Below are 17466 nucleotides of genomic sequence, written 5' to 3' on the forward strand. Positions count from 1 at the left end.
TGAATTGGTTTCCATATATAGTCTGAGGTAGGCATGAAGTGTTGTTTATACTGTGTGGATATCCGAGTGATCTACTTATTAAGAAGACCATGCTTTCCTCATTGCTCAAGATTGACATATTTGTCTTAATGAAAATTGGGTCTGTTTATGGACTCTATTCTACTTTATATCTGTCTTTATAGCTATCTACTACTTATTTATCCTTTTATCAGTAACACTAGAAGCCCGATGCATGAAGATTCATGCTAGAATGGACTTTCCTTTCCCTGGCTGCCGGCACCGCCTTTCCACTCCGGCCCAGCCCCTTTCTGCTTAGGTCCCGGAGCTGCCTCTTTCTGCTCTGGCCCCGCCTTCCCACGCTGCCCAGAGGCCCTGAGAGACCGGGGGTGGGGCAGAACGCCTGCATTCCACCCCTGGCACTCAGTGCCTGAGTGTGCAAATTAACTGACATCTTTGTTGGGTTAATTTGCATATCACTCCTGATTGGCTGGTGGCGTAACGGAGGTATGGTCAATTTACATGTTTGTCTATTATTAGGTAAGATAGTGTATAACTACTATAACTTTATAATAAATTGTGATACCTGGTGGAGCAAGCCTTCTCGTCTGTTCTTCTAAAGTTTCTTATTTATTCTTGGTATGTTGCCTTTTCATATAAATTTTTAGAATTGACTTGTCAAATTACATACATATGTGCACAAACACACTCACACACATACACACACACATTCACTCACCTCTAACTTTTTTGCATTGACTCTATAGATTAACATAGAAAGTATTGGTGTCTTTGTAATATTCAGTTCTCCATATATTCTTCCATTTGATTAGATTTTCTTCAATTTTTCTCAGCAATGTTTATAGTTTTCAATGTGCAGATCTTGCTCATATTTTAATAAATTTATCCCTTAGTATTTCACAATGAAAATTGTCTTTTCAAACTATTTTTCAGTTGTTCATCGCTAATATTTAGAAATATTATTGAACTTTAAAAGTATTAATACCTTTTATCCTTGGGCCTTGCTAGAATTACTTTTTCGAGAAGCTTTTTAGTATATTCTTTAGGATTTTTGGCTTACCTGGATACCTTTTAATTATAAGATATCTTCCAATCTGCATACCTTTTATTTCTTTCTCTTGTCTTATTGTACTGGTCTGGACCTCTGAAATAAGGAGAATATAGGTGGGAGAGCAGACCTTCTTGCCTTACTCCCAATCTTAGGTGAAGCCACTCAGACTTGAACCATTAATTATGATATAGGTTTTTCATAAATGCCCTTTATTAGGTTGTAGAAGTTTCCTTCTATTCCTGTTTGCTGAGAGTCTTTTTCATGAGTGGATGTTGAATTTTGTCAAGTGTTTTTTTTTTCTGGATCTATGTGATTTATCTCCCATATTTTCTTAATTTGGTGACTTACATCGATTTTTCCATGTTAAACATATTTTATTTCCTGTCATGTGCTTATATTATTCTTTTTTGCTTTCCTGCCATGTGCTTATATTATTCTTTTTTTTTATTTAATCCTCACCCAAGGATATGATATATTTATTGATTTGAGAGAAAGAGAGAGAAAATATCAAACCACAACCTTATTTGGTAGAAGGGATGACAGGCCAACCAACTAAGCCACCCAGTCGGGGCTGTCCTTTTTCTATATCTCTTTGGATTTGATTTGCTTTTTCTTAATTATTTATTCATTCATGTTCATGTTCATGGGGACTATTTATCTAACATTTATATGTAGTTTTGTTTTTGACCCGTTTTGGTATCAGTAATACTGGACTTAAGAATGAGTAGGGAAGTACCCCTCCTTCTCTATATTCTGAAACAGTTCATGTAGAATTTGTGTCATTTTTTTCCTTAAATGTTTGGTGGAATTCCTCAATGAAATACCTGGACATAGAGTTTTTTGTGGGTAGGTGATTAATTACTAAACTCAATTTCTCTAATAGATATAGGGATATCAAGATTTTCTATGTATTCTTGTGTCATGTTTGCTAATTTGTATCTCAAGGAATTTTTCAATTTTATCTTATTTATTGGCATAAAGTTTCCTTAGTAATCTGTAGTTATCCCTTTCATGTCCGTAGGATTTGTATTGATGCTCCCTCTTTCATTCCAGATATTGGTAATTGATGTTTCTGTCTCTCTTTTATTTTTCCTTCTCTGAGGTTGATCAATTTTATTGATCATTTCAAAGAACTAGATTTCAGTTCCAGTCACTTAAATTTTGTTCATATTCTATTTTATGGATTTCTGTTCTTTTTTTTTATTTATTATTTACTTGCTTGTAGTTACTCAGACAGATAAGTATATGAGGACAGTGTCCAGATCTTTACATTTAGAGGGAAAACTAGATAGAAGTCTTTCATATTGTGGTAGGTATTCATTATCATCTGCTTCCACAGTGTTTTCCTCTGGCTTGCTTTAGGTTGTATACTAACTAATTGCTTGTAAAGTCTCTCCCCCAAGACTATCAGATCTTTGAGAAAAAAAAGTCCTGTGTATTTTGATATTGTGCTCATAGAGTCAGGCAGGCTTTTTATTCAGTGTGATAAAACTAATGACAAAAATACTACATATATACTGAAATCTAGTTAGAAAAATTGTTTCTCAGATGGGTATGGATGGGGTTTGAAATTACTTTATGTTCATACCAGCATTGGGCAAATATGTTTGCTTTTGCGAGTTATGAATATGAGAAACACTTGTAAAATTCTTTGAAATCTCTTCCTTGACGCTATTCAGAAAAACACATTTGTAGAATTTGCCCATTCTGTTTATTTAAAATAAAATTTACTTTTGAATATTTGTTTTGCTAACTAAAAGAATGTATGTCTCTATAATTAATTCTTTTACATATCTATTTTAACCTATTTTTCCTTTTCCTTTAAGCTATTTCCGTGAGAGAAGAAATGGTGCTACCTCAACTGGAAAATCGGTGACACAGCACAGTGAGTCTTAGCATTTCAAGTCTCTGTAAATCATTAGCACTCATTTGATGGATTTAAATGTGTTTAAATCATGATGGAGAAGGCAGCCCACCTGGAGAATAGGGACTAATGGGAATACTCTCTGCTAGGGTTCATACTACTTCAGACACCTTTAAAAGTGAGTGAATGAAAGACAGTAATAGACACACAGACACCTGGAAATTTGCACATGGTGATGTAAAAAGATTTTTTTAAATACAGGCTTCATTTATCATTAGCCACAGTTGAAGGCATTTAACTGAATTAAGTGGTTTCTGACAGTTTGAGCTATAGAACATAGCTTATGGAAAGTAATTTTTGCCATGGTAACAGGAAAGGGCTGACATCGCTCTGGTGAATTGATCATTGACAAGGGCTTTTCTTTCTTTCTGAAAATTCTGTTTTCACAAGTTCAGGAACCTTCAACAATAAGATGGCAAACAAATACTTGCTACTGAGCCTTTAAAAATCGTTTTGCCCTATCAGAAAATGAAAGTGTTGAGAATTCTTTCTTGTAGATTGGTGTAATTCAAAGATGGTGGCAGTTCTTTTGAAATGATTTATTTACAGATGTATTAGTAGCTATGGAACCAGAAGGATTATATTAAGTGGATTCTGGTATTTTGAGTCCTATAACATCTAGTTGTTCTGCTAGTGAATTTTTAATAATCACTTATTGAAAGTTATAATAGAATTAAGATTAATTATCTGCTGTTAATACCATTCTCTTATTTAGGCCTGGTGCACGAAAATTTGTGCCCTTGGCGGGGGGGGTGGGGTGGGGGTGGGTTCCTCAGCCTGGCCTGCGCCCTCTCGCAATCTGGGACCCCTCGGGGGATATCCACCTGCTGGCTTAGGACTGCTCCCTGGGGGATCGGGCCTAAGCTGGCAGTCAGACATCCCTCTGGCAGCCCTGTTGGACATCCTTAGAGCTGCTGAGGAGGCGGGAAAGGCTCCTGCCACTGCTGCTGCTCTTGCAGCTGTCAGCCCTGCTTATGGCTGAGCAGAGCTCCCCCTGTGGGAGCGCACTGACCACCACGGAGCAGCTTCTGCGTTGAGCATCTTCCCCCTGGTGGTCAGTGTGTGTCATAGCGACTGGTCGTTTCCGTTAGTTCTACAGTTAGGGTCAATTTGCATGTTACCCTTTTATTATATAGGATTAACATTAAAAATGGCATCATACTTTGGGGTGTGTGGGTGGAGGTGGAAGAGGTATGGGGGGGGGGAAACAATGATGGGAAAAATAAAATAAAGGAAAAAAATGACACCATGACAATTTCCATTGTATACAGTGGGAAATGTGCTTGGTTATATTAATGTAGATCTTAGAGGTTAGCAAGGACATATAGATCTGACACATCACACTTTAAGAAATAGTAAATTTTTACTATTGTACAAGTGAGGGGTATATATAGTGAGTGCTACATCATGAAGACCATGGGGTGAGTTTATTTGGGGTTAAGAATTATGAGCATAATTTTGGACTCTCAGAGAATAAAACTTAAGTTGTGATACTGCTTTAACATAAACACATGCCTTTTAAAAAAACAATAATTCCCATTATTTACATTTTTTCATTTTCATCTTATAATTTCCCCAAAAGATTCAAATGAGGAGAATTCATCTTCCATCTTTCCTTATGGAGAGACCTTTCTCTTCCAGAGACTAGAAACTTCCAAGGTTTGTTCCATTCATTTTAATTTTTTTTCATATTATTTACTCTTCTGTTTATATTTGCTGCTTCATTTTCCTATATGCTGTTTGAAGACTGTTATGCTGAAGAATGAAATTTTCAGTCAGTAAAATTCTATTCTGTAAAATCATGATATAATTTTACCTTTAAATATATATTACAAAAACAAATTTTTAGTTTGATTTCAGAAATAAGGGTTAGTGTGTGTTCAAAGTTTTGTGCAAGAGAAGTTACTTTAGGGAAAAAAAAAGAAAAAATCATAAAAAGCAAAAGCAAACAACCCCTCCCCACCCTTCCCGATTGTGCTTTGCATTATACCCAAATACAGACTTCCAGTTAGTTACATATCTTAATTATTCTGTTTTAGTCTTTTCTCTTCAATATCTATGCTCTTTGCTATTTTATTTCTTGGTCATGATAAAAAAGAAGTTAGAAGACAAAAAATATTGGGAAAGTAAAAGTAAATAAATTTTATTCTTGGTTAGCATATTCTATTTTTTGTTTTTTTTTCTTGAAATGATGAGTTACTAATGATTGAAATTCGTTCTTGAAAAAGGCATCCAAAGGCTACTGTTTAATGTAGTCTTCCTAATTAGATTGTTTTTACTGAAAATTGATCTAAGCAATTAGATATTTGGTTTATAAAATTAAACCCAGATATTGTGGATCTTTGTAGAATATTGAAACCCTAAAAACACTGTATGTATTTTTTTTTTAATAGAAAAAGTCTATACGGAATGAGTTTTGGGCTCATGAAGAAACACTCAAAGGGAAAGCAACAACTGAAAGAAACTCTTTTTTTGTCAAATCAAGGTATGAAGTCATGACAAATGATGATGAATTCTTTTGAATTAAATGTTACACAATGTTGACTTCTTGCTCATGTTATGTTTCTAAGAAAATAGTTTACATTGGTAAGTTCAAATCTTTTTTGATATTTTTTTCCCATTAATTTTTAGAGAGTGGAAGAGAGGGAGGAGAGAGAAACATCATTATGAGAGAGAGACATCGATTGGTTGCCTTCTGCCCGTGCTCTGACTGGGGCCAAGGATCAAACCTGTAACCCATGTATGTGCCCTTGACCAGGAACTGATCCTTCGACCCTTTTGTGCATGGCCTGGTGCTCTAGCCAGTGAGCCACACCAGCTAGCGCATCAAATCTTTTCTTTTTGCATGCGTCGATAGCAGAACTCGTTTTAATAATTGAATTTAGAGTCTGTAAATCAAGTGTGTTCTGTGACAGATTACTTTGGTCTTCCTCTAATTTGAAACCACTCTCCCCTTCCCAATGTGGCAAATATGTGGGACTCTGATTGCAGTGTAAGGATTAGAAGAAGTTAGTTAATATGAAGGAGAAAGGAGCAGTGCAAAAAACTCTACATGAGTTTTCACAAATGTAACTTAGTATCTTTTTATTGGACGTTCAGCATTGACAAGTGGCTTGACATTACCCACTTATTTGGATCACACATGGAATTAATCAGAATTTCTAAAGCTCCAACATAAATTTTATTTTCAGCGCTCTATTAGGACTTGGTATACTGGTTCATTGCTTAACATTTGTTTTATCTTCTGTTTTATCCTTCTTTTTCCGAAGGCTAACACTGTTGTGGGTTTCCCTTCTATAAGTTGAAACTAAACATAAGGAAAATACTAAAACTTAAGGAAGATACTGAAATACTAGTTCAGCAAGCACTGGATAGGACCCTATTATAATGCATAAAGTGGAAAGGGCCAGGCTAAATCATTCTTTAAGGAAATGTACTGTTTTTAGAACACTGTATCCAGAAGAATGTAATTGGACCCCTAAACATATGTTTTATTGATTAGAAAAAACCTCCTTTATGGGTTATGGGTTTTATTATACATAAATTACTCAGTGACTCTGTTTTGTCATTCCTGAAAGGTATAGCAATATGCTTAGCTATTATGAATGTGTTCCAGTAAATATTAGATGCTACACAGCTCTTCTTAGTGTAACCCTGACCCTTTCTCATTTTCTAGCTAGCAGTGTGGTCTGCTTCTTCCTCATTAGTGTTGCAAAATAATACTAAAGCTCTCGTCAGTCAGAAGTACTCCCTGTCCTATCACATTGTAATGGAACATGAGGTCCTGGGAGTGGAGAGTCGAAGAAGAGGCAATGAGTTCAGAAGAAAGATCTCCAAAAACATAAGTTAGTCGTTCGTGATGTTGCCCAGGGACTAGAGGTTGGGCTGGCCACTTAATGGTGCTGGTGCATATGTTTAAATTGTGTTGCAAAGAATACAGCCAGTCTCCATCCTCATCACCTCTACCCAACCCCCCAAATAAACAGATAGGATTAAATGATCCGCAAGAAAAAATATACTACTTCTAATAGTGTTCAAATAGGTCTTAGGATAATGAGAGATTTGTATTTAATTTTCTTGGAAGAATTTTAAAAATTATCAGGTGGATTAATTGAATGCTAAGATTTCCCTGGACTTAAATTTCTGCGATGGGTTGTTTATAAATGTAAAAAAATAACCGATGGCTTAAATGACATAAGCACTTTGAAATGTTTACACTATTCTTTTCCCTTTAGCATATATGATAACAGGAAGGAGAATGTAAGTGAAGACAAAGTGGAAGATATTTGGATACCTCGAGAAGACAAAAACAATTTTCCAACTGGCTGTGCTGCAGATTCAGAATATTCAACAGTAGAAGAATGCTTTCAGAGTTTAAAAAGAAAAAATTCAAAGGCATCTAAAACCAGGACTCAAAAAGTATTGAACTTGGATCCTGTTAATAGGCACAGTTATCCCTTAAGCTCAACAAGTGGAAATGCTGATTCATCAGTAATTTCCTCAAGTCCAATATCTCCTTATGCCTGCTTTTATGGGTCGTCTGCAAGGAAGGTTAAATCGGGATGGCTAGACAAACTCTCTCCTCAAGGGTATGTACTTATTCATTTATTTTAATAAGTAGCATATTTTCAAAAATTCAAGTTTATCCATTTCTAAATCTGCTAGGTTGCTACTAGCCCCCTCCTTCACCCCTCCTCACCATGCATACAGATAGTTTTTCTGGACTTTCAACATGCTTTTGCAAATGCTATTGTTTAGACTTAAGAGAAGCCTGTGGAATGTGCTAAATGGAATGAGGGGTTAAGGTGCTAAAAAGCAGATTAAAACTGGAAGTTATGATTTCACATCTAGAATTTTAGGGTTATTTTCTAACTTTGCACCAAAATTCACTATTGTGTCCTAATTTGTAGCAAAGAAAAACAACACAGATTGAGTTAGTATTACTCAGGCCACACTGTTTGGCTTTTGCACATCTCATAACAGTGTTCTGTTTGGGAATACAAAGCTTATTGTAGTTAAGGGAAAACACGTCATTGTTAGATTTCGGGCTTCACTCTTGTTGATATACTAGAGGCCTGGTGCATAAAATTCGTGCACGGGGAGGGGTGTCCCTTAGCCCAGCCTGCACCCTCTCCAATCCAGTACCCCTCGGGGGATGTCCGACTGCCAGTTATCCCTCTTGTATAATCTGGGACCGCTGGCTCCTAACCACTTGCCTGCCTACTGGCTTGATCGCCGCCTAACTGCTCCCCTGCTGACCTCATGGTCCCCAGCTGCCCTCCCCTGCTGGCCTGATCGCCCCTAACCGCCTCTGCCTTGGCCCCCACCACCGTGGCTTTGTCCAGAAGGAAGTCAGACTGTAGGAAGATGTCCGGTCTCCCAGTCTAATTAGCATATTACCCTTTTATTAGTATAGATTGTTTTGATTTTCGTAAGTTGCACAGAAGGTCAGAGTCCCTTGAATATTATACTTTTAAAACAGACTTCTTGTTTCTGTTTATGAAGAAACTTCTGTCCCTTAAGCATTTTATAGTACTGAGAAATCTTTGGGGAGGGATTATGTTTAATTAGAATGGTTTTCTGGCATTTTGATTTTGGATGTCTTTTTGCAATATTTATTTGAAATGTTCCTCATGAATCATTAAGTTATTTTTGGATCATACCTCTCCTGTTTAAGTAATTAATGTGGTAGATCTCTACAATGTGCTGGTTTTCTCTGCTATTCCCCTTCCCACCCCCCGCAAATGTTCATCATTTCCAGAAGGCCTTGGTTTGACCTGAAATAAATTTTATTAGCAAATAATTACCAGAAGAATTACCAGTTGCCTAGTGGGAGCAGGTGTTGCATGTCTTAAGAAAGCCAAAAGACCCCCAACGCTTTTATGGCTTTTAATTATATGGTTAACATTTCATATGATTGCATCCTTTTAGCAAATTAGATGTTGAATAAACCGAAGCCCAGTACTTCTTGTACCAATTACTTTGTCTCTCTTCTTCCCGGTTACATTAGGATGATAAAGTAGTCAGCTGTGTCTACTTTCCATCAGTCATCAGTGTTATTGGTAAATAGCAAACGTATGAGTCAGCACTCAGATCATACACACTGGTGGAATGAAACCGTGAGCTCGCATATTCTCAGATCTTTCATTTCTGTAAAATTAAGTGTTTAGGGAGATGCGAGTGGGCTTTCAAAATATCCCCGGAAGGTTTTGCAGACTCTGGGTACAGAGCCCTCAGCAACCATGGTTTCCTGCATAATCTCTGGCGGCACCTTGCTCTTGACAGGGTTGGCATGTTTATGCTCCAGGCACAGTGAGAAAGCGTTACCATTATTGGCCACCCCTGGGACAGGTAGAACATTTTCTCCCTTCTCTTTGTCAGAACTCTGGCGTTTCATTCTTTCTCTTCTGAATTTGCCTAAGGTTAGATGCTGTCAGTTTTCTAGATTTATATCTCTCCATTTTAGGAGAAATAATTGAGTTTTCTGGCTTAAATTGTATTCTCCCGAATACCAGGAGGAGTGGATATAGGAAAGTAAACAAAGGAGCTTGTTATATCACCAAGACATTTTAAAAAAATTTCTCCACGATTATATTGCCATGACTGGAAAGAAACAATGTGTAGCTGACCAAGAAGCATGTATTAGACCAGAAGTAGAATCTGAATTTTTTCTTTTCCTAATTAGACTCTGGCCATTGGGAGGGCGTTTAAGATGCTAATTCGTTAGACAATGGATACCTGCCCGTTCCTTATGCAGAGGTTCCCGAGCTGTGCTTAACTCATGGTCACATGTTGCTTTGGTGCAGGTCTCACTGATTTAGATGACATTCTGAATTCCAAGAGAGACGGTGTTAGCAAACTTTTTTCTGTAAATGGTCAGATAATACATATTTTAATCTTTACAGCCATGTGATCTTTATGGGATATCAGCAACTCAGCAGCTGTAGTGTGAAAGCAGCCAGCCATAGAGGATATGGAAGCCAATGGATGAGGCTTTTTCAATGAAACTTTATTTATAAACACAGACAATGGGCCAGATTTGGCCTATGAGCCATAGAGGCACAAAACAGATTAGATGGTTGGCTAAAATCTTATACCATCTTCTTCCATCTGCCCTGGGCCCCAAATAGAAAATTATAACCTGATAGATCACAAAATAGAGAAACCCCTTTCTAGTGCTCTATAGAACTAGAATAAGAAGCAGGAGCCCCCTCATGGACCTTTGCACTTGTTCTTTCTGCCTGGAATGCTCTTACCCGGAGAGTAATAGGTCTTGTACTCTACCCCCCTTAAGTGCTTGCTGTAATGTCTGTCTCCCTTGCTTTGTGGCCCTGAGCACCAAATTTAAAGTTATCACTGCCCCTCTCCCACCACCCCATTACTCCCTTAGTTACTTTACCTTTCTCTGCGCGACTCTATACTAGATGACTTACTTATTTCATATACGTTCCCTGGGGACAGCATCTAGATTGGCTTTTGTTTACTGCGGTATCCTCAGTAACCACATTGTGGCACGTGATAGATTCTTTAATATTTATTGTTGACAGAATCAGCAAAAAAACTAGCATTAGACATCATTGTTTCTCTACATTTTTCTAGGGATTTTGTAAAACTGAACTCTGAACACTGTTGAAAATCTGCAGGGGCCATTGATGGTGCTGGTGTACATTTCCAGAGCAGTGGCCTCTCAGTTTTCTCCTTATACTTCTGTTTGCTCCCTGGAGACATTTACATGTGTTGTCAAAACACAGTTTAAAAATAAATAGCCACACTCAGTTATCCTTCTCCAAATATTGTTTGAAACTGTTCTCAGTCATGAGTGACATTAAACAAAATAAATTCATAATCTGGATTTAATTCACATGGTTGAGTATCTATTTGCTTTTGAAATGGAAATGCCAGTTCTGAATTAATGAACAGTATGTAAAAAAAAAACCCCACCAAATATTTAGTAAGAAAATAATTCTGTAACATTATGCAACTAAAGAAACACTGAGCCCGGTTGGCCTGGCTCAGTGGTTGAACATCAACCTATGAACCAAAAGGTCATGGTTTGCATCCCGATCAGGGCATATGCCCAGGTTGCAGCTCTATCCCCAGTGTGAGGTGTGCAGCGGGTGGGAGGTTGATCGATGATTTTCTCTCATCATTGATGTTTCTGTCTCTCTCTTCCTCTCCCTTCCTCTCTGAAATCAATAAAAAATATACATATATTTTAAAAGAAATACTGAAACATTTCTAGTTGAGCTCGTATTAAGTTTATTTAAAATTTGAATGATACTATGTAATAAAAGGCTAATGTGCAAATTGACCAAATGGTGGAAGGATCAGTTGCTATAACGTGCACTGAGCAGCAGGGGGCAGACGCTCAATGCAGGAGCTGCCCCCTGGTGGTCAATGCGCTCCCACAGGGAGAGCGCTGCTCAGCCAGAAGCCAGGCTCACAGCTGGTGAGTGCAGCGGTGGTGGCGGGACCCTCTCCTGCCTCCACAGCAGTGCTGAGCAGTCAGTTGGACATCCCCCGAGGGCTCCCGGACTGTGAGGGGTGCAGGCTGGGCTGAGGGCTGAATTTTGTGCACCGGGCCTCTAGTCTAATTTTAATGTAGCTTGATACTGTTTATTGGTTTACAAACTTTTATGGAAGAAACTTGATAGAATGTTGAACTTGAGTCTGTTATTACAACTAGGGCAAGCAGATGAAAAACTTAATAAATGGTACCTGTTTTAAAATACTGAGTTTAGAGGATATAAAACAAATATGCCCCACTCGCCTTTTCTAGCTGTAATTAATAAGCTCAAGCATTTCAGCAAATCTGAAAAGATGCAAAAATGAATGATTGGATATAATTTATTCTAGCATTTTCCAAATATGTAATTCAGAGGAAGAATCCTGTGAGCTCTGTAAAAAGGAGAACGTGGTGTAATGTCTGTACCCTTTATGGGAGATGCACATATCAAAATAGCCAAGAATGTCTGCAATAAGGAGACTCTTTTGTCTTTAGTTTGCTGTTTTCTACTGATGTTTGTGTGCTCAGCATAATACACTGAGCATATTTATAAAAGCTACAGTATATCTCCAGGAACTCATAGTTTACTTGATAAGTTGTTTTGGGACTTCCTTACTTAGCTAAATTCTCTTTTTTTAAAAAAAAATTACTAATTTTTGAATCATGGAGAAGCATTGTGTGGTTATGTAAATCTGGGGCAGCAGAAGCTGAACGCATGAGGCTCATTCAGCAATTTGAATGTACACTAGCTTAAGAATTTATGGATGAATGCAAAGGTAAGTGACATGTGTGCGGTCCTTTTGTGTGTCTTCCATTTAGGAAATTAAAAATAAAACCGAAAGGCAGAGTATACTAATAATGGTACAGACAGGTCAGGTCCATAGAGTACAGACTTGTAGGGTTACAAAGGGATTGTTGAGAAAACATATCTTCCAAGACCTTGGCCGGAGAAGTAGCAGTTCAGTTGGTCTTTGGAAAATGGATACATTTTGAACTGGCATTTTCAAATGAAATACTTTCTGGCTAGAATGAGGAGAGGAAGGACACTGACTTGTGGCGATTCCTGGAGGATCTGCGGTATGTGAGATGGCTAGCAGGGGTAAGCTGGGGTTATTTATGGGAAATGCAAGGTTGGGCACTAGGATGAGGAGGGAGAGACTGCCAGTGACTTGCATGTTCTGGTTGGACAGAAGACTAGAGCAAAGCCAATGGCCAAATACCAAGACAAGGTCAAAGCCCAGACAGTGGCTAGGCATCAGATCACCCAGAAGCCAGTGGCCCATATTAAATATAGGGATTCTAGAATTCCTGGTACTTTGATATTGGACTTCCTGTGCCAAAATGCTGATAAAATATAGCTTTTTCATTTCTGGGAAGTTTCTTCAATTGTACTTTTGAACCTACTTTTGTGTTTTGTCATCCTTTTCCATTAATATGGAAAGCAGTTTCTTACTTTTGACTCTTCTTTTTATAGTATGCTACTATTGTTCCATGAATACAATGTATTCTCTTAATATCTCTGAGGATATTAATATGTGTGTGTGGTTTTTTTTCAAGTTTTCTTCTCCAGTTGAGTCCGTTTCCTTTCTTGGGAGCGAGGCGATCATTCCCATCTTTTACCTTAGAGATGTTTTCCTCAAATGTTTTGTTGATCTTGGGTTGTTCCTTTTTAAAGTGAGATGTTACAAAGCTGATTGGAACAGCCTCTGGAGTATGGCTGTCTGTTTTTCATGAGATGATGTTCCTAGATCTTTACTAACATGTTTCTTTGTAGGCTCCTCATGCCAGATCTTTTAAATGAATTCCTAAAAAACGATAAACAACTTTTTGGGAACTTAATAGGGAAAGTGGACTTTGAGTATAAATATTTATGACATAAACTTTCATTTGTTTCTTTTTTATTTTTATTTATTGGGGTGACATCTACACTAATAAAAGAGAAATATGCAAATTGGCCATACCTTCACGACGCCCACCAGCCAATCAGGAGTGAGTATGCAAATTAACCCAACAAAGATGACGGGTTAATTTGCATACGCAGGCACCGAGTGTCCGGGGGCGGGATGATGCAGGTGGTCTGCACTGCCCCAGCAGCTCTAGGCCTCTGGGCAGCGTGGGAAGGTAGGAAGGCGGAAAGATGGCTCCTGGCCTGAGTGAAGGCAGAAAGGCAGCTCTGGGCCGGAGCAAAGGCAGTGCCGGCAGCCAGGGGAAGGAAGGCCCATTCTTGTATGAATCTTGGTTAATAAAATCATATAGGTTTCAAGTGGACAGTTGTATGATACATCGTCTGTAAATACATTATGTGTTTACCACCAAAGTCAAACCGCCTTCTGCCACCATATATTTGACCCCTTTTACCCTTTACTACTCCCCATCTCCCTTCCCTCTGGTAACCAGCATACTGTTATCTGTGTGTGAGTTTTTGTTTGTTTGTCTTTGTTCATTGTTTGCTTTCAGTTTTGTATCCTGCATATGAGTGAGAACATACGGTTCTTGACTCTTTCTGCCTGACTTATTTTGCTTAGCGTGATATTCTCAAGATCCATCCATGCCGTTACAAATGGCAGGATTTCATATCTTCTTATGGCGAGTAGTGTTCCCTTGTATATATGGACCACATCTTCTTTATCTAATTACCGTATTTTCCGGCGTATAGGACGACTGGGCGTATAAGATTTTCCTGGGTTAAAAAGTCATCTTATATGTTGGAAACTATGGTAGTCCAATATATCTAATCCATCATATCTAATCCCATCAATATAGTCCAATATACCGTATTTTCCGGCGTATAAAACGACTTTTTAACCCAGGAAAATCTTATACGCCCAGTCGTCTATGCTGGAAAGTACGGTATCTATTGAAGGACACTTTGGTTGTTTCCATGCCTTGGCCACCATGAAGAATGCTGTGATTCTACTGTTCTTAATACTGTCCCCTACCTTCAGCCCTGTCTTAGTCTCCCCGTGCAGAGTCCTGTGTGATCTTCCACATTGAAGAAACTACCTTTCTGTTGAGGAAGGACAGTTTTCCAGCCCTGCACAGTGAGGGAGGGATACTGGGGTGCAGTGAGAAGGGCACACGCCTCTTTAAATGGCCTTTCAACAAATGTTTCTGTCCTCAGCACCCCATTGCCCTTCATAGTCACTTCCACAAGTGTCGCCACCTCCTGAGATTTTTCTGAGATTTTGTGGGTAAATTGGTTTTCCTCTTGCGGTGATCACTCGCAGGCTTAGCAGTCAGCTCTCTGAAGCCTCCTAAGGCAGTTCCTGTCCTTTCTTCTGCTTTCCCAATTTCTAAATATTGCTGCTATCATCTACTCTGGTCAGTGTTGGTTTGTAGGTATTTATTTTTATTTGCTTTTTTAATTGTTTGAAGTTTGGGGAGAAGTAGAGGTAAACAAGCTTTTAAGTGATCATCTTAACTAGAAACTGATTAAATGTTGGATTTTTAAAAAAATAGAGGATGAGGCCACGAAAGAAAGAGGTGTGAATCTTTTAACATAGCTTTTCATATGCCATATCATGTAAACACTAAGTTCATTGTAAATATTGTAAAAATTGGTATTCACACACACATATTTATGCCTTTTTATTGACTTTCCAGGGTCCTTTTAGCACATATTCATGTTTGATTGGCCCCAACTCAATTTTGGTTTATATAATCTTGGAAACTCATTTGGGTTTGCTTAAAAGTGAGGGAATGCATTATTCTATTCTAATAGAAAAGTGCTGGTGTTTTAGAGAAATATAACTCCTTGGATTTCTATCTATAAAGTACTTTATAACTAATACTGCATCATTAAAAGCCGCAGACTTAAAATAATAATTAGGTAAAATAATAATTAGCTAAGTAAAAATGAGTGAGTATATCAATAAAAGTCTATATTTTGGGTAATTATAGTAGTTTCAAAACATATTCAGCCTAGTGAGGGTTAGAGCAGAGAATAAGATACAGAGTGCACATAATTCTATAGGATTATGTAAACAAGGCCCATGAATCTGGTAAAGCATATTAGTTAGTATCTTTGTTCTTAGATATTTTGTAGAATGAGTGAGAAGTACTTTTGTGATGATTTAAGTATCCTGAGTAATAAAACCCATACATCTCACTCAGTGCCTTTGAGGTTCATTCCAGCTGGGTGAGAGTTGAAGGTGACAGTTTGGTCGCCTCCGCCACCTTGAATGGGTATCATTGGTTAGCAAGCTTGTTTGATTTTGGGATTTTTTTTTTTTTTAAGCTGTCAGATGTAATCTTAAAAAATTCTGCTGGCACTTAGGAGAGATATTAAATAGAAGTGCCTCTGTGTGGCCACTTAATAAATACAGTTTTAATTGTATATGCACTGTTATTAAAAAAGAATTTTAAGATACATAATTTTGAGACAACCAAAACTGGCACCAGGTGGTAAGGAGTGTTTGTTTATGAAAGCCGCTGAAACTTTACACCCCCTGCCCTACCGGAGCTCCAGGGAAGAGTTTGTAGAAAGCCGTTCAATAATACTGCACAAGCCTTAGAAACTATTGTAAAAAAATGCTTCTTAAAGAAATGTTTCCCTTTAGAACCCTAAAAAAACAAAGTAGGATAAAACCTAGGCTAATATGTTTTTTGTCTGCTTTACCTTTTTTTCCCTGAAGGAATTCTGAAGGACTTCGTAAAATTAAACTCACATATAAAGGGGTAAAGGTCAAATGTTATTGCTGCCAAAAGGGATGTTCAAGATTTCGTGCCATAAACTGGACTAGAGTCAGGCCTAAGAAGTGGTTAAGAGCACAGCTTGCCTGGGTTTGACTCCCAGTTACTCTTCACTTATGTGATGTAGGCAAATTATTAAACCTAGCAGTGCCTCTGTGCCTTCATCTGTAAAATGGGAATAATAGTAGGTCTTATCTGGTTATGTGGAGGATTAAATGAATGAATAGTAGTGTATGGCTTGCAACAGTGCCTAGAACAAAGCACTGTGTGTTTGTTCTTACCAAGATTATTGTGCCAAATAAATTGCTAATTGACTAAGGCTTTAATATCTCTTCTCTGTGTAATAATTCATCACTATTTCAGATCTAATTTGTGTTGTGTGATGATTGGTGATGTTGCATTTCATACCTTGTCTTTTTTTTTTTTTTTAACATTTACTAGCTGTTAAAAGATAATTAAGGGAAAGACATAACATATATCAGAGAAAATGTTTAAAGTACTTTAGCAGCCTCTAATTGTGTGTAGTAGATTAATTATACATAATTCCAGTGGAATTAGTTACCTGATATCGAAAAGACTTTTATAAATACATGAGAGAAATATTTAACCGTTGCTCAGAAAAGATAATTCTTAGAATTTTAGTATTTACCAATATATTTATTGATTTAAAATTGTACATTGACATTTAGAAACACATCCTTCTTAAGCTATTTCTTTTAATATTTAGTTGAAATTTTGATTAATTTGTAGGGTTTAGCAAATAAAAGTTTCATTAGGTAAAAAGGGGAATAATGTCAAAAAGGATCTAAGTGTAAGTTCTTTAATTAACCAGTTATTAGAATTCACTATTAAAGTTCACATGCAGAAAATAACTAATTGAATGTTGACACATTTAATGAGCAAAATAGGTTGTGTATATAAATTTAGTTTTAGAAACATCTTAAATGGACTAACTTGCATTTTAAATAGGAAAGTATCAAATGAATACATTTTAAAGAATGTATTTTTAAAATGTTTAACTCTACAATGTATTTTAACATTGCATGGAAATTAAAATGATCTTTTTTTCATGTTTTCTGTAGTGTCTAATTTTTTCTTTAATAACGAGGTAGTTTTACAGAGCTTTTATATGGTCATTTCAGGAACTGGTCTTTAGTATTTGAAAAAAGAAAAAAAAGGAAATTAAAGATAAAGTGTTTTAGTAATATTTATTTTCTCTATATGAAAGCAAATTGGAATATTTTTCACTGAAAAATATATTTGTTAAATATTTGT

General features: G+C 37.2%; 1 protein-coding gene across 7 annotated transcripts in view; it reads left to right on the forward strand.

The window, feature by feature from the left end:
• Nucleotides 1-17466, forward strand: part of ARAP2 (ArfGAP with RhoGAP domain, ankyrin repeat and PH domain 2) — a 172944-nt gene that overhangs the window by 25133 nt on the left and 130345 nt on the right. For all 7 annotated transcript variants that reach the window (XM_079783129.1, XM_079783126.1, XM_079783128.1 and 4 more), the window contains 4 exons: nucleotides 2896-2954; nucleotides 4576-4652; nucleotides 5387-5478; nucleotides 7229-7582. In XM_079783129.1, the coding sequence (XP_079639255.1) occupies nucleotides 2896-2954; nucleotides 4576-4652; nucleotides 5387-5478; nucleotides 7229-7582 (582 nt within the window). The remainder of the gene's footprint in view (nucleotides 1-2895; nucleotides 2955-4575; nucleotides 4653-5386; nucleotides 5479-7228; nucleotides 7583-17466) is intronic.

The sequence above is a fragment of the Cnephaeus nilssonii genome (assembly GCF_951640355.1).
Source record: "Cnephaeus nilssonii genome assembly, chromosome: 1".
Lineage (NCBI taxonomy): Eukaryota > Metazoa > Chordata > Mammalia > Chiroptera > Vespertilionidae > Cnephaeus > Cnephaeus nilssonii.